The sequence below is a fragment of the Pongo pygmaeus genome, chromosome 1 (assembly GCF_028885625.2).
Source record: "Pongo pygmaeus isolate AG05252 chromosome 1, NHGRI_mPonPyg2-v2.0_pri, whole genome shotgun sequence".
Classification (NCBI taxonomy): Eukaryota; Metazoa; Chordata; class Mammalia; order Primates; family Hominidae; genus Pongo; species Pongo pygmaeus.
In genome coordinates, this window is record NC_072373.2 from 91,435,388 (window position 1) to 91,456,272 (window position 20,885).

At 35.6% G+C, this 20,885-nt stretch overlaps 1 protein-coding gene across 2 annotated transcripts; it reads right to left on the reverse strand.

Moving 5' to 3' along the window:
* Positions 1-2,668: 2,668 nt before the first annotated feature.
* Positions 2,669-20,678, reverse strand: MNDA (myeloid cell nuclear differentiation antigen). 2 transcript variants are annotated; one of them, XM_054495158.2, is made up of 7 exons: positions 20,430-20,678; positions 9,684-9,968; positions 8,685-8,821; positions 7,978-8,145; positions 6,109-6,525; positions 4,183-4,371; positions 2,669-2,907 (listed from the first exon to the last, which is right to left on the reverse strand). In XM_054495158.2, exons 2-7 carry the CDS (start codon positions 9,946-9,948, stop codon positions 2,860-2,862), a joined length of 1,224 nt encoding a protein of 407 aa, XP_054351133.1. In that variant the 5' UTR covers positions 9,949-9,968; positions 20,430-20,678; the 3' UTR covers positions 2,669-2,859. The 2 variants fall into 2 exon arrangements, with proteins under 2 accessions (XP_054351133.1, XP_063525186.1); XM_063669116.1 differs by lacking the exon at positions 20,430-20,678 and adding an exon at positions 15,600-15,678.
* Positions 20,679-20,885: the final 207 nt, after the last annotated feature.

Sequence of the window (20,885 nt, forward strand, 5' to 3'; positions counted from 1 at the left end):
GACCTTTCTCTCTGGCTGCCCTTAACATTTTTTCCTTCACTTCAACTTTGGTGAATCTGACAATTATGTGTCTTGGAGTTGCTCTCCTTGAGGAGTATCTTTGTGGTGTTCTCTGTATTTCCTGAATCTGAATGTTGGCCTGCCTTGCTAGATTGGGGAAGTTCTCCTGGATAATATCCTGCAGAGTGTTTTCCAACTTGTTTCCATTCTCCCCGTCACTTTCAGGTACGCCGATCAGAGGTAGATTTGGTCTTTTCACATAGTCCCATATTTCTTGGAGGCTTTGCTCATTTCTTTTTATTCTTTTTTCTCTAACCTTCCCTTCTTGCTTCATTTCATTCATTTCATCTTCCAGGGCTGATACCCTTTCTTCCATTTGATCGCATCAGCTCCTGAGGCTTCTGCATTCTTCACGTAGCTCTCGAGCCTTGGTTTTCAGCTCCATCAGCTCCTTTAAGCACTTCTCTGTATTGGTTATTCTCGTTATACATTCTTCTAAATTTTTTTCAAAGTTTTCAACTTCTTTGCCTTTGGTTTGAATATCCTCCCAGAGCTCGGAGTAATTTGGTCATCTGAAGCCTTCTTCTCTCAGCTCGTCAAAGTCATTCTCCATTGCTGGTGAGGAACTGCGTTCCTTTGGAGGAGGAGAGGTACTCTGCTTTTTAGAGTTTCCAGTTTTTCTGCTCTGTTTTTTTCCCCATCTTTGTGGTTTTATCTACTTTTGGTCTTTGATGATGGTGATGTACAGATGGGTTTCTGGTGTGGATGTCTTTTCTGTTAGTTTTCCTTCTAACAGACAGGACCCTCAGCTGCAGGTCTGTTGGAGTACGGGGCCGTGTGAGGTGTCAGTCTGCCCCTGCTGGGTGGTGCTTCCCAGTTAGGCTGCTCAGGGGTCAGGGGTCAGGGACCCACTTGAGGAGGCAGTCAGCCCGTTCTCAGATCTCCAGCTGCGTGCTGGGAGAACCACTGCTCTCCTCAAAGCTGTCAGACAGGGACATTTAAGTCTGCAGAGGTTACTGCTGTCTTTTTGTCTGTGCCCTGCCCCCAGAGGTGGAGCCTACAGAGGCAGGCAGGCCTCCTTGAGCTGTGGTGGGCTCCACCCAGTTCAAGCTTCCAGGCTGCTTTGTTTACCTAAGCGAGCCTGGGCAATGGTGGGTGCCCCTCCCCCAGCCTCGCTGCAGACTTGCTGTTTGATCTCAGACTGCTGTGCTAGCTATCAGTGAGACTCCATGGGCATAGGACCCTCTAAGCCAGGTGCGGGCTATACTCTCCTGGAGCACCGTTTCGTAAGCCTGTGGGAAAAGCACAGTATTCAGGTGGGAGTGGCCTGATTTTCCAGGTGCCATCTGTTACCCCTGGAAAGGGAACTCCCTGACCCCTTGCGCTTCCGGAGTGAGGCAATGCCTCGCCCCTGCTTCGGCTGGAGCATGGTGCACTCACCCACTGACCTGAACCCACTGTCTGGCACTGCCTAGTGAGATGAACACGGTACCTCAGATGGAAATGCAGAAATCACCGGTCTTCTGAGTCGCTCACGCTGGGAGCTGTAAACCGGAGCTGTTCCTATTCGGCCATCTTGGCTCCTCCCTCCGAGAGCTTTCTTTTTTAAGGTAAATGCTTATAACTGTAAATTTTCCTCTTAGAACTCCTTTTGCTGTATCTCATACATTTTAGTATATTGTGGTTTCATTTTCATTTGTCCCATTTTTTTAATTATCCTTTTAATTTCTTCTTTGATCCATTGGCTATACAGAAGCATGTTTTTAAATTTTCACATATATGTCAGTTTTCCAGTTGTTTATTTGTTATTTATATCTAGGTTAATTCTATAATAATCAGAAGAGATGCTTGTTATAATTTTATTCTTCTGGAATTCATTAAGACTTGTTTTGTGACCTAGAACGTGACATGTTGCGGACAATGCTCCATGCGTACTTGAGGCAAATGTGTATTTTGATGGTGTTGTGTAGAATATTCTATCTGTTAGGTCCATTGGTGTATTGAGTTGTTGATGTCTGCTATTTTCTTATTGAATAACTGCCTGGATAATCTCTTCATTATTGTGAGTACTAAAGTCTCTTACTATTACATTGCTGTACATTTCTCCCCTCAGATCTGTCAATGTTTGTTTTATGTTTTTAGTTGCTCTGATTTTGAATACATATGTAGATGTATCTACAAGTCAGAAAAATGGAATATGATGGATATGATAATCCACACCAAATAAGGAGGGGAAAGCATCTTGCATATATTGGTACCTTTATGCAAATCACCATTGTTGTCCCCTTCAGAGAAACCAATTACCCCAATGGCCCCCTTCTGGAGGACATAATTGCATAAAGGAATCCTTTCCTCTAGCTCTACTACTTCCCTAGGCCACAGTGTTTGTTCATTTAAGCATGGGCTACATAAATTTAGTCACAGCCTTTACTCGGGCCTTATCCTCTGAAGATCACAATGTAGATTCCAATGTGGATAAGGCCCCATGTGTCTCTCCCCATCTCTAGAATGTGCTTCACAGTGCACAAAGTACTCAGCCTCAAGCAGTTCACTACTGATCTTAAGAGAACATAGACAAGACTTTGGGAAAATAATGTCCTTCAAAAAAAGATATTTTATTTTTTACCTTGTGAATGTCATAAATGCAAAATGTAATATCTAAAAAAAATGGAAGAGTATAAGAAGAAAATTTTATTCCAGAAAGCAAACTAATCTATAACTCAGATATAAAAGCTCTTAATATGCTAGAATATATCTACTGAAACCATCATTTAAATGAATTACTGAAATTTACAAAATCACAGTTATTAACAACTTGTTTTAAGTGGAAGTTGTTTGTTGCATTTCAGCTTTCATATTTCAATTAACATTCATTGGTCCTTCCTTGTTTTTCTTGGCCTTGATGACCTTTAAAGAGAGATAAGAAAGACATAATGAGACCCTAGATATTGAAATGAAGCTCTGCTTATAGTTCTCCTTTCACCTGCCATATTTTTTCTTCCCATTGGCTACATTGTTCTCCTTATCCCCTATGAAAGCTCATTAGTCACAAAGTTATGAAGATCTACCTTCAAAAAACTCATTTTCCCCCCATTAACTAATCCCTGTTTGTCTTTTTCCTTCCTGAATAGATTTTTGAAATAAACTTCTGTGGTATCCTGGTTAACCAACTGCCCAATTTTTTTTTAAAGTTTCGATTTGTAACATTTGCAGAGTCTGGAGGCATACATATTTTCACATGGCTGATTTCAAACTACCACATGTTTAACAAGCAGTGCATACAATTCCTGAATTTCCAACAGTAAGCTCTCTTCAGTAAGGATATAAGTGAATCCAGCACACTACTTCTAATAGATATCTCTGCCCCAAGCCTAATTGCTCTGTAATGCAACTCCATAGATAGACACTGGAATATTTTTTGCTAAAATGTCAAAGTGATCAGGCATTCTTCTGCATAATTTTGTTTAAATTTTTCATGTATTTTCAACAATAAAGTTCCCATTAATTTACTTTTGAAAAAGCCACACTTCTGTTTCTTTTTTATCTTTGGGCCTCAGTAGTCCCTTTTGTTTAATCTTTGGTTCCCACAGTCTTCTGCATCTACTGAATTTCAGTTGTACAGAATTCATTACGCTGTGTCACACTTTTGGAATTTTCATGTATCATTTCCTTTGCCTAAAAGTCCCTCCAATGTCTTTACCTTCCTAAAAAAAAAACTATCTACCACAGATCAGTTTATTGTGATGTGCCAGGCTGTAAGATAATTAATATGTATGCATTGTCTGAATGTTTAAACCATCCCAATGAAGTGGAGACTTCCATTATTTTAGAGGACCAACGAAACTATTTCCCCAATATCAGCCAATGAGTGCTTCTTAAATCCAGGATTCAAATCAGATCTGTCTTATTCAAAGCCCTTGCTCTTGAGCCCTATGTTCCCTGCCCCTAGACACATCTTTAAATCAATTAACACTAGTATTATATCCTTTCTAGAGCTGTATGAATGCCTTTACCTTAATATCCTTTTGAAAATCTTCCAGTTACAAATGCAAGGGCATTGTTTAGGTTCTCCTTCCACTCGCTGGACTCTCTGAGTAATACATGAGGAATCTGGTGTTCCCAAAGCCTAAGCAAAATTATTTGCCTCTTTAGCAAACTCATTCTGCTCTATCCAGTTCCCACCTTGATGAAGCTGTGACTTCCACACACCAGTTTCAGCTTGCGGTCAACTGTTCTCAGTTGAAAGCAGAAGAGTCGAAGTTTATCTCCTTTCTCACACTTGATATTGTGCCATTTTCCACTCCCCACTACATCCATGGATCCTGTATTATCCTGTATTTCATAGATTGTGTTCTTCTTATGTACGCTTTTCTGCAAAAGAAGATTAACATCCTGTTTCTGAGAGGATTGTTAGTATCATATACATGGGAAAGAGTCTCATGACAAAGTTCATGCAATATGCACGACAGGAATGACAGGTATAGATCATACATGTGGCTTGGCCTGACATCTCACAGGGTCCATCTTTTATTATCCAGCATTTTTTTTCCTGCTCAAGGTATTTTTCTTTCTGCAATTATACAACAATAAATATTTCCCTCTTTTTGTTTTGCTACCACCTTCAGATCAGCTGAGAGTAAATAAAGCACCTAGATATAGAGGAATCAAAAATTCCTATAGAACTTCTTGGCTCATGGTCCTGTGGAAAAACAAATGTATGCTTTCTACAATTATTCATTCAGTAGATTATGAGGAATTTCACTTTATTATTATTTTAATTTTTAAAAATTTCAATAGCTTTTGGGGTACAAATGGTTTTGGGTTACATGGATTAATTACATAGTGGTGAATTCTGAGATTTTAGGGCAGCCATCACCCAAGTAGTGTACATTGTACCCAATATATAGTTTTGTATCCCTCGCCTCCCTCCCAGCCTCCCCCTTCTGAGTCTTGAAAGTTTATTATATCACTCTGTATGCCTTCGTGTACTCATAGCTTAGCTCCCCCTTATAAGTGAGAACATACAATATTTGGTTTTCCACTCCTGAGTTACTTCAGATTATGAGAAATTTTAAAGGAAAAAACTTCTATAACACAATCATTCATTCTTTCTCAGCCTTCCTCATTACTTATTCTTTTCCAATATCTTGTCCCCATTGACCTAACTCCCTCCAGTCATACTCTGTAGTGTCTCACACACTTAAGCTATTGCTCATCAATTCTGTAATTGCATTTATAAGCAAGATCTCTTAAAGAGAGTGTGAGAAAATGTGGAGGTAAATTTAAGGGGCTATCTTGGAAGACATGTATATAGGGTTATAAAGCAGTCACTCATATAAAATGTTGGTTGAGTTCATAGAAATGTGTAATGTTTTAGAGTGGAGAAAGTGATGGAGAAAGGGATGCGTTATCCTAACTAGCATCTTGAATTTGGACGTGGACATATCAATAAAATTCTGTGCCTTGTGATTATTTTTTTTTGTAAATAATATGATGAGGTTGCCTTATCCTCTAAGTATCATGGAATTCAATATTTCTCAGTTGTTCAATGCTATCTTCATAAATAAATGAATAAATGAATAAATAAATAAGATAGAAGAGCAACTGATCTAAGCACAAATGTTTAGATTGTATGGATAGCTGTTGAATGTATTTGCATTTATGAGCATAACAGCCAATCCACTTATTACTCCAAATATATGTCACAACCAGAATTCAACCTTGGTAGCACAATTCATTATTTAAAATAAATTTATCAAAACTCAAAGTAAAATTATCAGTGCTCATTGGGATGGAGCTGAAAGAGATGATGTTATTAGCTTGCTCCCGTTGATTTGGACCCTGTATTGTCCTAATTCATTGTGGCTGACAACAGATCATTACTGCCAATATTTCTTACTAACTTTTTTTCAAAGTCCCTACATTTATTTTGGCGTAAGAAAGTTAATAGGTCACTTAGTCCTATTTCCTGTTTTGTGGGACAACTTCATCACTATCTCTAGTCAATATAAATTCTTGTGTTCCAATATTCAGACAGTAAGTCTGGCAAATTAAGACATTTAGTTCCAGGTAATGGTAGAGAAAATTAAAACAAAATTAAGGGATTACCTTTTGTAACATAAACAACCCAAACACCATTGTTCCAGATGCTTGCTTGTAAAGTTGACTGATCTTGAGAGTTTTATTTGCCATTTCGATAATTCTGTTTGGGACCTCAAAATTTTGATTAAAGTCAGACACAGATGATGCTTCCTTTATTTCCATTACTCCTTTACATTCAGAGTAATCAGATATGGTAATGACCTTCTTCCTTACGAATTTCTCTTTCAAGTTGATGTCGAAGACTTTCACATGGAAATATTGAGTCTTACTGGCCACTGTAGCATGAAACATTGTGCTTTTCCCATTTTCTTGGGACTCGTATTTAAATGGCGCTGTTGCTTTCAGTACCATCACTGTCACTGGGTCCTTTTGGGGAACATTTCTTCTCGCATCCACCTGACGTTGGGCCTGGGTTTCCTGATCCTGTGTTGGGCAGACACAAGAAAATAAACTTAAAACTTTGAGCAGGAGACCAGGTGCGGTGGCTCATGCCTGTAATCCTAGCACTTTGGGAGACCGAGGCGGGTGGATCACGAGGTCAGAAGATGGAGACCATCCTGGCTAACACGATGAAACCCCCATCTCTACTAAAAATACAAAAAAACTAGCCGGGCTTGGTGGCGGGCGCCTGTAGTCCCAGCTACTTGGGAGGCTGAGGCAGCAGAATGGCATGAACCCAGGAGGCGGAGCTTGCAGTGAGCCCAGATCGCACCGCTGCACTCCAGCCTGGGTGATAGAGCGAGACTCCGTCTCAAAAACAAACAAACAAACAACAACAACAACAAAAACTTTGAGCAGGAATACAAAGTCACTCTGCACGAGTGACTCTGCAGAGCTTTCGACCCAACAACTTTCACAGATATTTGGAGCTGGGGGCTAGGCTAGACAGGGATTGCTGAACAGAAAGGAAAGGCACATGAGCTGGTAAAGTTTAGCTAGTGAAAGTCTAAGGTAGGAGACAACAGGCTTGGAAATTAAATCACCCTCATTGACTCAGAATAATCTTCTTGAAGCAAAGCATGATCTTCTCCATGAACAATCTAGAGTAGTAGATGATGAAAACATTGTTGTGAAGAAAGTTTAAAGAAAGATTAGAATATAATAACAAATCCAAATATCTCCTCTACCTACTTATATTATCAAAGACAATCAACAAAGTGAAAACAACTTGGATAGCATTAAAAATGAAGAACCATGCCCACCAGAAGCCTCAAACATCATTAGATGTTTTAATGATCAAACATTCATTAGAAATTCTAATGATCACTAGTGTACTCTACCATTTTGAGGGCCCAACTCCTTTGTTTCTTCCCAAGAAACAGTGCTTTTACAAGTGGAAAGACTTGGCCTGGCTAGCATGTAAGTAGTCTCAGGTAGAGGATTTCTGGTTAGAGCTATGTCATCGACTGTGTATACACAGCATTTCACAGTGGCTAGAATGCTAACAACAACGAAGAAAGGACAAGTTTGTTTATCTCTTACGTCCTCTCCCCACAGTGGCCTGGCCTATTTGAGTTGTAGCAGAATACTTTTCTGAAGAGAATGTTGGCAGATCTGTAACAGGAAGTGTGGGGAGCAAAGATGAGCCATGGGCTTGTATGTACTAGTACTGGGAACCAGGCTACTTACCCGCACAGACCAGAAATGCTTAGTGGTCTGTCCTGGTGTTTTACACACAGTGATTACCTGTAGGCAATTGGACTTTACTTGCATGTGGCTTCTCACTAATGTAAGCAAGCTATCATAATATGGAAAACAGTTTTCCCACAGCAAATCAGTAATATGAAGAGTTATGCATGAGAGTAACAATAGTAACAGCGGAATGCACTGTGACTGGGTTAAAAAAAATGGAGAAGAGGATCAGGAAGAGTGTACCTGAGTAAATGAAGTGTTGGATGGAGTTGATGATGAGGTCTGGGGTAGTGGGGGATGATCCATGGCTGCAGATGTGCTGGCTCCTGAGGGACCTGGGGGCTTACTCTGCTCCTGGGACACCTTATTCCTTTTGGCTTCAGTCTTTTCTTTGTTCAGAGTTTTTCTTTTCTGAAAGCAGTTTAATTTTCCTGTTAATGGGCTTTAGTATCAAAAGAAGCAGAGCAAGTTTTCATTTTTTCATTACAACATAGTAAGTTCTATTTATCTTGGATGGGATGTCCTTGGAAACCCCAGGGAATTACAACCTGTCACTTGAAGATATGGACAATAGATAATATTGGGCATAGATTGTTGCACTAAAAAGGAGATGGATGATTTCAACAGATGCGTTACTGTTATCACCACTGTGGTGTGATGCGAAGAGCACTGGACTTGGAATGAGAAAATCTAGATTTGTGTAAGGATGGGCAAGATGTATATGAAATATGATTATTACCTCATTTTTATAATGGAGATGATAATATATTTATGTCACAGAAATTTTTTATTACATTTTTACAATACCTAACTCTTTACTCATCACAAAGATGATCCGAAATTACTAATTTGGTAAATCTAAGCTGTGTTGAGATATTAGTGAATAGCCACGTGCCATAGCAGAGTATCTTCTGTGAGACTTCAGTCCTGCTCCTCTTTCTCAAGCTTACCTGAGCTACAGGAATTCTCTCTCTTGCTTCTGACATCAGTGTGTTTCTTGCGGTGGGTGCAGGTGCCGCAAGACCCACTTTTTCCTCGTTTATTTTTTTCATTGGAGCTTTTTCTTGTGTTTTCATTTTCTTAGCAACTGACAAAAGAAAAGAAAAAGGGCACAATAGGCCTAGACTGGAATAGCTTATCTAAGACAGCTGAAGCAGTTTCAATATTACCTGCTGTCAGCTTCTGCATGAGAGTTCAGATTTGCCTGTTACCTCTACTGCATTAACCCAGTCTGGCTGCTAGGAGGCCAACAGTAGCATGGTAGGCATAGGCACTGTCTCATTCTCCTCAGTGCTTTACTCACTCCTCCCCTTTGCAGTGAGAACATGCTTCCTGTCTTGTGAACTCCATGTGCCTCAGTCAACCCTTTCTCAGTCTTGTTCTACCATTTCTTTTAAATATCTAAGGCTTTCATGATGCTGACAGGCTGGTCATGTTCTGTGCAATATCTGTTCAAATGACAGAAATATGACCTGAAAGGAAATGTGATCTGAATTGTAATGTGGCAAAGTGCTAATATTGGCTTTTGAATTAAGAAAACAACAGTGGTTTATTAAGTGGAAAAATTCTACACATCTCTTAATAGAACTATTTGCTGCATAAATTGGTTAAATATAAATATTTCAAGTGAAATACATTTTTAAAAGTAGCTTTTTTTTTTTTTCATTTTCTGACATTTCTAATTTACTGAAACACTCGCCCTCTCATAAATCCCTGTCTTTGGTTTTTTATCCTTACCCCAAATACATTCTTCTAAATATACCAATCTCTTTTATATGAAACAGAATCTTCTAAATTGCCAACTGGTCAGTCTCTGAGGTGCCAACATCCCCATGACTGCTGAGTTATAAATTGGGAAAGGGATGTACCAGCTATGACCAAGGTGGGGTTCTACTCAAGACTGGGGAGACTCAAGGCAGAGTAGCTATGTGCAAGGTTTTCCCTATTACCTTTTGACTTCTCTTTTCGAAGATTGTTAACAAGATTTTTAAGTGATGGCATATCTTTGGCCAGTTCTATTAGTTTGTCTAGACAGGCAACGCCTTGGAACTTTTTTTCCATCAAATCTGAAATCTTAATTCTGTTGTATTCCTCTTGCATTTTTGTAGTTAGTCCTAAATCACAGGCCAGTAAGGACTTAATTGTTGTAAACTGATAATCATCCATGAGCTCGAATCCTTTCAGCAAAAGAATTTTCTTGTATTCATTCACCATTTCTGAAGTTGTAGCTTGGCCTATAAAGTAAAAATGACATACAACATTACACATTTATGCAGACAATTTTAAAAAATGACATAAGCTTTTGTGAGTGAGTGTCCCAGGCCAAAATGTTGTCCTTGGATGCGTATAAGAAAAAGGAACTAAGTTACCAGATGTGTCACTGTGAACAATGGATCAAGACTTGCTTTATTAGGAGGTTCAGCGAAGTTCTTCCCTTTTAATGTTGATAAGTTGGGTCAGAGGTGTATGTGGTGAAATGATGTTTGGAAACAGGTAATTGTTGCAGTATTTATAGTATGGGTTTTGTGGTGTCAAAGCCCCTGGTTCCTCTTCTGATATTTTATTGGAGCCCGAGCCTATCCCTCAATGCCTATCTCTTGGTTCCTGACTCTTTCCATACCCACTATGACCAAAGTGGCCTAAGTATAAATGGGCTGCAGCCACTCACCTTATGTGAATAACCTTCTGCCACAGCACTACAGTTCTGAGTTGTGGAATGGACTCTAGTCCTTCTTGGCTCTCCCTAATCAGCTCTCATTAGCATTTTGTCTGCCTGGGGCTTAGGACTTGTTCTCTGTGTCCTATGCATCTATAAAATTGTCATTTTGCTGTCCTATCTGCTCTCTAGTGTGGAATTGCAGCATTTATTTTTTGCACATTTGTTTTTTACAGTCAATTATTTACTTCCAACTAGTCTTACTTTTACTAAAAGGTTTGTCAGACAACCAAGTAGGTTTCTTTATGGATAAAGACACAACTCTATTTTTCCTGAAATCCTTCAATGAGTTTTGATTTTTATTAGTATAGATTTCTACTCAGCATGACTTGAAAGGCCTTGAATAAACTGTATCTTTCTTTTGTGTGTGTTGGTTACTTTTGAATTTCTTATATCTTATGCTCTAGAAATATACAATATGTGTTTCTTTTTCAGATCTTCTTACTGTTAATTCCCTTCCTGCTACCTGGGAAAGCATTCCCACCTTTCTTCCTCTGAACACTTCCTTAGAGTTTTTAATGCTAATTTATCTTCTGGGAGCTGTTGTGGTCCCACTCTCACTTATGTGTGCCTCTTTAACCCCTTGTGTACTACCTAAGGGCATTCAGTTCCTAATGTATATTCCAATTTTCTGTTTAAATTTACAGGTGTTCCTTTAGGTTGGTGACCATGTGTTGGTGCAACTTTTATATAATTAGAGTGTCCAAATTCTTAGGGCTGTAAATTGTTCTCTTTTGGGAGAACAGGAGTGTTCCTGTGTTCAAACCTATCAAATAAAGAAAAAAATCACACATGGGCACATATAGTAAAGCCAAAGAATATTAAAAGCAAAATGATAAAATCTTCCAGAAATACTGAGTAGAACACCTACAGAGATTAAATAATCTGACTGAACAGTCTGCAGCAGGTTAAGAAAGTAATTTTTACATAGTACTGATCCATAATTATATGTCTGCAATTTTAAAACCTAGGAAGAAACTGAAGGATGAAAAGATTTGTGGGGTTTGGGGGCTTGGGAAGGGATGAGAGTTAGCAGGGAAGTGTGGTAGCAAAATCATCTTGCAAATTAGAAATATAATGTGAAGTAATATGTGGCTGATATGGTTTGGCTATGTCCCAACCCAAATCTCATCTTGAAATATCATCTCGTGATAGTGAGCGAGTTCTCATGAGATCTATCTATGGTTTTATAAACATCAGGCATTTCCTCTGCTAGCACTCATTCTCTCTCCTGCCACCCTGTGAAGAGGTGCCTTCCATCATGATTGTAAGTTTCCTTAGGACTCCCCAGCTGTGCGGAACTGTGAGTCAATTAAATCTCTTTTCTTTATAAATTACCCAGTCTCAGGTATCTCTTCATAGCAGCGTGAGAAGGAACTAATACAGTGGCTATTTTTAATCTTCCTTATTCATCTCACTTTAACGTGAATAGTGACATGATTTGTTGAAGAACTTAATGCATTTGATATTAGGATGTTGGTATTACCTCTACTGGGACACTTGCAATGCCTACATACAATGTATGCATTAAGTAGTCTTTCTAAAATCCCCCCCTTAAAAAATGAATTAAAAATCAGAGTTGTCCCAGGGGTTTCATGTGAAGTGCTGTGAATCAGTTTTCAAGCAAAAATATTTTTCAAACTAAAATTTTGTATCTGGTCAAAATGTTATTTGAATGTTATGGTTTAAAAAATTGTTCTCTTACTTACTGAGAGTGACATTAGCAAGATTGCAGACAAGGAAGTTCCAGACTTTCATTATATCATGGAAACACCAAATAAAGAACAATTTATGAACCAAACTAATGTTTTCAGCTGTTAAGAAATGGTTGCAACAAAGGAAATTCCTAACCAAGATTAAGCCACACTCAAAATAGTGGAAAACTTCTAGGTGTTTTTCTTTGTCCCTGTTTAACTTTCTCCCTTGAATGGTGTGACGTGATCAGGAGGAAACTTCCTAATTCCTCATTCTTCCTTTGGAATAGAAGGAAAAGTGTGGAACTGCTTTGCAACATTATAGCTTCTCTGGAGGTTCCTTGAGGGACTAGTATCTGCTTCACATGACTTGGAGCATTGATGGAAATGGTGGCATAGTTTAAATGTCAGATTGAGGCTGCAAAAAGTAGCAGTGGGTGCTCCAGCTTGTGAGAGCTTCATGGGATCTGCTACTCCCTGGGTGCCAGAAGGCAAGAGATTATGGATAGAGGAATACAGTAGAACATCTAAGGTCATGAAAAGACGCAGGTGTGGCTCTTAGGGAAATTATGGCTTAAAAGCAGTGTGTATATGAGAGAATTACAAAAAATGCATACACAAAAGCCGAGGCAAGACACACGTCCATATAGGCCTCAGAGAACTTTTAGATTTCATACTTAGCTGAAGAGTGAAAGTCCTCCCCTGAATGGTGCCAGTTAACAATGGTTGAGAGAGGGCTGTTTTTACAAATGTCTGGTTTTCAACAAAAGGTATACAAAGAAACAGGTAAACATGGTCAATTTTAAAGAAAAAAATGAATCTCCACAAACTTTCTCTAAAGAAACACAGCCCTCAGACTTTCTTGTCAAAGACTAAAACAGCACTCTTAAATATGATCAATGAGTTAAAGGAAAATAGGTACAGACAACTAAATAAAATCAGGAAAATGATTAATAAAAAATGAGAATATACAAAAAATAGAAATTACCAGAAAAAAATCCCATAAATTCTGAAGCTGAAAAACACATTGACTGCATTGTAAAATCCACTAGAGGAGTTCCTCAGCCCACACTAATAGGCAGAAGCATCAGTTAGCTTGAAGACAGGTCGTGTGTAATTATCAAGGCTGAGGAACAAACTTTTTTAAAAGATACAAAGGAAAGTGAACAGAACTTATAAAGGATTTATAGTATATCATCAAGTGGGACAATATATGCATTATGTAAGTCTGAAAAGGTGATGGAAAAGAGAAAGGAATAACAAAATTATTTGAGTAAATAAGGATTGAAAACTTTCCAAATTTGAGAAAAGACAAAATGTACAGATATAAGAAACCGAACAAGCTGCAACTATGATAAACTCAAAGAAACTTACACTATGACACATTATTATCAAATTATCAACACTCAAAGACAAAAAGAAAATCATTTAAAAAGCAGCAAGAAAAAGGCAACTCACTATATCCAAGAAATCTTCAATAGGATTATGAGCACATTTGTCAGCAAATACTTCGTAGACCAGAAGGTAGTGGGACAATACATTTCAAGTGTATAAAGAAAAATCTGTCCATCAAAAATGCTATATCTGGGAAACCTGCTATTCATAAATGAGAGAAATTAAGACATTCTAGATAAACATAAGCTGAAGGATTTCATTACCACTATATCTACCCTAAAAGAAATACTAAAGAGATTTCTTTAAGCTGAAACACAAGGATGCTAGACAGTAACTCAAACTCATACAAAAATATAAGTTATTCATGAAAGGTAAATATAAAACATGACTTTTGCTATTTTGATTTGTAGTCATTTTTTATTATTTTATAGGATTTAAAATGTGAAAGCAAAACAATTTATAAATCAATGTTAATTGGTACATATTATATAAGTGCAATTTGTAATATTAATGTAAAATATGTGTTGGGGAGCTGTAAAGGAGTAAACGTTTTGCATATGATTGAAGTTAAGTTGTTATTAGTTAAAAATAGATTGCTATAACTTTAGAATATCATATGCAACCTGATGATGGCCACAAAGATATCTGTAGGATGTACACAAAGGAATAGAGGAACATAAAAATGTTTCACTACAGAGAGAAATCAACAAAAAGAAGTCACTAAGAGACAAAAACCTATTAAGACATACATAAAACAAATAAAATATGGCAACAATAAGTTCTAAGTTCTTCCTTATCAATAATTAGTTCAAATGTAAATGGTTTAAACTTACTAATCAAAAAGCATATTAAAATTATATATATATCTCACAATGAATTTAAAAACAGGGGATCCAACCATATGTTGCATACAAGAGGCTCATTTTACAGATCTAAGGACAAAGATAGAAAGTGAAGGAATAAAAGATATATTCCATTAAAATATTAAATAAGACAGCAGAGTTTGCTATACTCGTATCAGATAAAATAAAAATAACAGTCAAAAAGTGCTATAAGAGACAAAAAATATTACATAGTGTTAAAAAGGCCAGTTCACCTAGAAGATATGACAATTAGAAACATACATGCACAAAACATCAGAGCTCCTAATATATGAAACATTTACAGAATTGAAGGGAGAAATAGAGAACTCTAAAGTAATAGTAATAGACTTCAATGTTCCACTTTCAATAATAGGTAGAACAACCTGACAGAAGAAAATTAGGAAAAAATAAATATTGAAAAACATTATAGACCACTTATAGACAAATTATATCTAACAGATATATCCAAAACAGTAAAGCCAACAACAGTAGAATACATATTTTTCACATGAACATATGGAACATTGTCCCAAAATATACCACAAATTAGGACACCAAACAAGTGTTAATAAATGTTAAACGTTTGAAATCATACAGAGTATATTTTTTATCGTAATGGAATAAAAGTAGAAATCAACAGAAAGAAAACTAGAAAATTCATGACCCTGTGAAAATAAACAATGCAAACAATGAAACGTACAAAGAATCACAAGTCAAATTTAAATCCATATTTAGAGAAATTATATAGAAACACAACATATCATTTCATTAAATGCAAAGAATATGGTGATGAGGGTAATTTATGGATTTAAACAACTACATTTACAAAGAAGACTCTCAAATCAACAATCTGACTTTACACCATAAGGAACTTAAAAAAGTAGAAAAAACTAAACCCAAAGCCATCAAAAGGAAGGAATAAAGAAAAATTAGAGGTAAAATTGAGATTAGAAAAACAATAAAGAAAATCAATAAAAACAAGAGTTGGTTTTCTGAAAATGTGAATAATACTGGCAGAACTTTAACTGAATTGACATACAAGAAAAAGGAGACTCAAATAATAAAACCAGAAACTAAAAAGAGAACATTACAACAGATTTCACAGAAATAAAGAGAATACTTTGAACAATTGTACATCAATAAGTGGGATAACCTAAATGAAATGGATAAATGGATAAATTATTAGAAACATACAACCTGCAAATTTTGAATCATAAACAGAAAATCCGAACAGTCATTGTGACTAGTCAGGAGACTGAATCAGAAGTCAAAAACCTCTCAATAAAGAAAAGTCCAGACTAAGTGGTTTTACTGGTAAATTCTACCAAATATTTAAAGAAGAATTAAGACCAAAATTCCTCAAAGTCTTTCAAAATTTGAAAAGGAGGGAACACTTCCAAACTCATTGTATGACTCAGCATCACTCTAATGCAAAGCCAGACAGAGGCACTAGAAAAATAAAATTTTCTAAACAATATCCCTTATGCATGTCGATGCAATTTTTTTTTTACAAAATACTAGCAAACATAATTATATAGCACATTAAATTTATTTATGCATCATGACCATTTAGGGTTTATCCCTGGAATGCAATGATGGCTCACCATACAAAAATCAATTAACACTCTTAAAGGTAAAAGACTGAAAACATTTCTCTTATTCCTGAAAGATGAGGAAAAATACACAGATGCTCATCTGTCACTTGTAAAAATCAATTAAGATAATACACCACATTACCAGAATGAAAGACAAAAAAAAAGAGATCATCTCAATTGATGCAAAAAATAAATAAAGCATTTGACAAAATTAAATAGCCTTTCATGTTAGAAACACTCAGTAAACTAAGAATAGGAGAAAATTACTTCAACATAGTAAAGTCTATATACAAAAACACTATAGCTAACATTATTCCCAATGGTAAGAGACTGAAAACATTTCTCTTGCTCCTGAAAGATCAGGAAAAAGACAAGGATGATTTGTTTGTTCACTTCTGTTTTAGATATTACTGAAAGTTTAACACCCACCACCCCCCAAAAATAGGCAAGAAACAGAAAATATAAAATATCCAAATAAGAAGGAAAAAAGGTAAATTATCTCTCTTTACTGGTGATATGATCTTATATATGGAAAGTCCCAAAGATTCTATGTAAATACTTAGAATTGATAAACAAATCCAGCAAAGTTACAGGAATCAAAGGCAACACACACAAATCAGTTGTGTTTTTATACACTAACAACAAACAAAAAGGAAATGAAGGAAACAATTCTTTTTCTGTATGCAATAGCTTAAAGTAGTAAAATACCTAGGAATAAACTTAATCAAGTAGGTAAATTATACAACACTTTGAAGGAATTAAAGAAGGCACAAATGTACATGGGAAGGCATCTGTGTCCAGGGGTTAGAAGACTTAATACTGTTAAGGTGTCAATACCCAAGGAACTGCATATGCAATGCAATTTGCAATGTAATATGTAATGCAAAATCCCAGAGGTGTTTTTTACACCAACATAAAAATTTGTCTTAAAATTCATGTAGAATTTAAAGGTACTTTAAATAGCTTTTTTTAATCTTGAAAAAGAAGAACATGGAGGTTTCAGACTTCCTGCTTTCAAAACTTGTTATAAAGACACAATAATCAAAACAGTGTGGTACTGGCATAAAGACAGACATAAAGAACAATGGAATATGATAGATAGCATAGAAATAAACCCTGAAAAACATAGCTTATTGATTTTTGACATGGACGTCAAGGCCGTTTAATCAGAAAGAACAGTCTTTTCAAAAATGCTGTTGGGCAATTGTGATATCTGTATATAAAAAGTTGAACCCTTACCTACATCATATACAAAATGTAACTCAAAGTATATCAAATATCTAAATGTAAGAATTAAAACTATGAAACTCTCAGAATAAAACAAACGAGAAAGGCTCCATGACATTGGATTTGGTAATGGATTTCTTGGACATGACACTGATAGCACAGGCAACAACAACAACAACAATAAAATAGATAAATTAGACTACAACAAAATTTAATTTTTATATACATCAAAGACACAATTAACAGAGTAAAAAAGGGAACCTAGAGAATGAGAGAAAATATTCACACTTTATATATTTGATGAGTGCTTTATTTCCAGAATATACAGCAAACTCCTACAAATCAACTCCAACAACAACAGAATCCAAACAGTGTGATAAAAATTGATAAAGGACTTGAATAGACATTTCTTCAAAGGTGCTATACAAATGGCCAATAAGCACATATGAGTATGCTCAACAGCAATAATCTTTAGAAAAATACAAATCAAACCCATAAAAACCATAATGAGATATAACAGTTAAAAACATACATGCACAAAACATCAGAGCTCCTAGGATGATGTTTTTGGTACTGTCAAAAAAATAGCAACAGAAAATAACCAGTGTTGGTGAGGATGAGTAGAAAAGGGAAACCTTGTACATCATTGGTAGGAATGTAAAATGGTTCAGATGTTATGAAAAAAATGTGATTCTTACTCTTAAAATTAAAAATAAAATTATCATATGATTCAGTAATTTCACTTCTAGATTTATTCCCAAAATAAATGAAAGTGTGATCTCAAATAAATGTATGTACATATATGTTCATTGCAGCATTAATCACAACAGAAAAATGTGAAAGTAGTACAAGTGTCCTTCAATGGATGAATGAATAAAAAGAAATATGGTTTCTTAGTATTTTATGGTAAATACATAAAATGGAATATTATTATACCCTAGGAAGAAAGAATATTCTGACACATGATACAATACAACATGAATGAACTTTGAGAACATGAAATGAAAAAAGCCAGTCACAAAAAGCACACACATACTGTATGATTAAACATATATGAAGAGTTAGAGTTTTTAAATTTATAGGGAAAGAAGGTAGAACGATGTTTGCCAAGCTCTGGAGGAAAGAGGAATGGTGAAATTGTTGGTTAACGGTTAGAGTTTTAGTTTTGCAAGATGCAAAGGCGTTCTGGAGGTTGGTTGCACAACAATATGAGTGTATTTAATACTACTGAACTGTACACTTGAAGCTAATTAAGATGACACATTTTATGTTACATGTTTCTTAACACAATTAAAAGAAAACAGTTATTATATTCAAAGCTTTCAGAAGCTTGGCAGTGAAAATATCCATACCCACAGCTCTTTGTGAAGAACTACTCATTATGAAAAGAAATAAATCTAAGAAATGTTGGAGGCCAAAAGGGAAGTAAGATCAAGCAAATACTTTGATTAGTGTTTTTACTATCTTAAAAATAAGTAAAGCCAGAGTCAAAGAAAAGAAAACAGGAACTATATAAACATACTCTTACAGGTGAAGTTGTATGTTTGGGGGACCAGAAGATGTGAGAGTTTGCTAAGGGGCTTGTCTTTAAGGAGAATATAGATTTTTTAAAAATAAGAAACTTGACAAAAAAGGAGAAGAAGAAAGCACAGAATAAGTGCTATAAATTGAAACAAAGTAAGATGGCAAAACCAAGTGAAAATATATACCTTTATAGAATGTGCATATCTGGACTAAACTTATCAACTAAGAGGAAAAATTTTCAATTTGGATTAAAAATAAATCCAGTCATATGTTGTTGACAAAATACAAATAAAGCATAAGATCACTTAAGTTTGAGAAACAGCTGGAAAAAGTTATATTCTTCAAACTCTAACTTAAAGAAAGACTTTTTAGGAAAAATAGTGTAGCTTAAAATAGGCTTTGGTCAATAAGTATGAGTACATAGTTTCACTACATAATGGTAAAGTGTGCAACCTGTAAAAAGATATAATAATTTAAATTATATTATAAATATAATCTATTACTTTATAAAGTAGCATATAGAAATTTTTTCTTCTCTCTAAACACACACATAACATATATACTTAGATATACATATTCTATGTAAAAATATATGGTAGAAATCAAAAGAACTACAATGAGAAATTAACAAAACCACTACTAGGGTTGGAGATTTCACCACATCTCTCTCTCAGTTACTGAAAGAACAAGGTAAAAAATAGTTTAGATTTAGATTTAGATTTTTCAAACATAATTAACAAGCTTACTTAAGAAATTTTATCTTACTTAAATAGAATTTGGAATCCAACATTTGTAAACTCTTCTCAAGTACTCGTGAAGTAATTAGAAAATATTCATTATGTACTAAGCCATAAAAAAGTCAAAATGTATCCCAAAGTAGGTAATATATAATTGATTCTCCCTGTCTTTTCATTATACCTTGCCATAAAAAATGTTATCTATGACTGAGTAAAGCATAGACCATTTGAAAAAGAGAATTATTTCTTCTTACACTTGTTGTAAAATGAAGCATAAAATGAAACTGATTCATAGCATTAGGAGATATACCTAATGCTAAATGACAAGTTAATGGGTGCAGCACACCACCATGGCACATGTATACATATGTAACTAACCTGCACATTGTGCACAATATAATAATATTAAAACTTAAAGTATAATAATAATAATAATAGAAAATGTAAAGATTGTTTTTGAGTAAAGGCTTGTAAAATTGAGAAATTAATGTGTGCATATGTCTATGCTCTTTAAAGATAAAATCATATAATAGAGACTTATGTCCTGGTTTATTTTTTTACTAAATATTACTTCATAATAATTTTCTCATGTGACTGTCTTTTCTTTTAACTTAGGCCCAAACCCAGTCACCAAGTTTCCTAGCCATCCTCTAGCCAAGAAAACCAAGTATCTCCTCTAAATATCAATTTATGCCAAAAGACACCCAAGAATTAATTTTTAAAACTTGCTGTAGACAAAATACATTTTTTTGGTTCATACCCCAATTGTGGTAGAATAAAAGATATCCATTTGCTACCTAGACAGGTAAAGGATTCAGTTCTCAGTTTTCTGAATATGATTGATAACAACACTTCTGGTCTCAGGCAATTATTCTCCACTGAGATTGTGTGGTTACCAACTAGATACCTAGATCTTTCTCTAAAGAACTTCCCAGAAATCTCACCTTAATGGATACTTCTTCCACAGTAGTCTTCAGAAATCCTGGAGTCACTGTCTTGTTTAGGACGGAATCACTGTCCGTAAAGCTTTGGAGAGATTAAACTGCAGACTATTTTAATCTTGTAAAGGGCTGAGAAATGAAAGTTAACAAGGAAAAATGGCACTTGTTAGAGCCACTCTAAGTCTGGATTGTAGATGGCCTTCTCACACTGCTCTAATTCCTAACTAGAAAGAAGTTATGTAATCATGAAACAATTTTGAGGCCACGCCTATCAGCCTTTGTAGCTTTCTATTTTAGATGTCAGAGAAAGTGGTCAGTTCCTCTTTGTAAAAAGTAATCTCAGTCACAAGGAGAAATGACAGCAAATGGTGCTTCTTCTTTGCTTTTTTGACTTACAAATACTTGCTGAAAGGAGTTTCAAACTCAGAACTTCCTTATAAAGCTAACTTACCTATAGGT

Bases quoted from the DNA above. Each gene is read 5' to 3' on its own strand.
- MNDA (XM_054495158.2), bottom strand. From the start codon at position 9,948: ATGGTGAATGAATACAAGAAAATTCTTTTGCTGAAAGGATTCGAGCTC. The intron at 8,822-9,683 runs GTAATAGGGAAA...TTCTTTTGTCAG, and splicing joins TCGAAAAGAGAAGTCAAAAG to TTGCTAAGAAAATGAAAACA. The intron at 4,372-6,108 runs GTAATCCCTTAA...CTTCTTTTGCAG, and splicing joins GGTTGTTTATGTTACAAAAG to AAAAGCGTACATAAGAAGAA.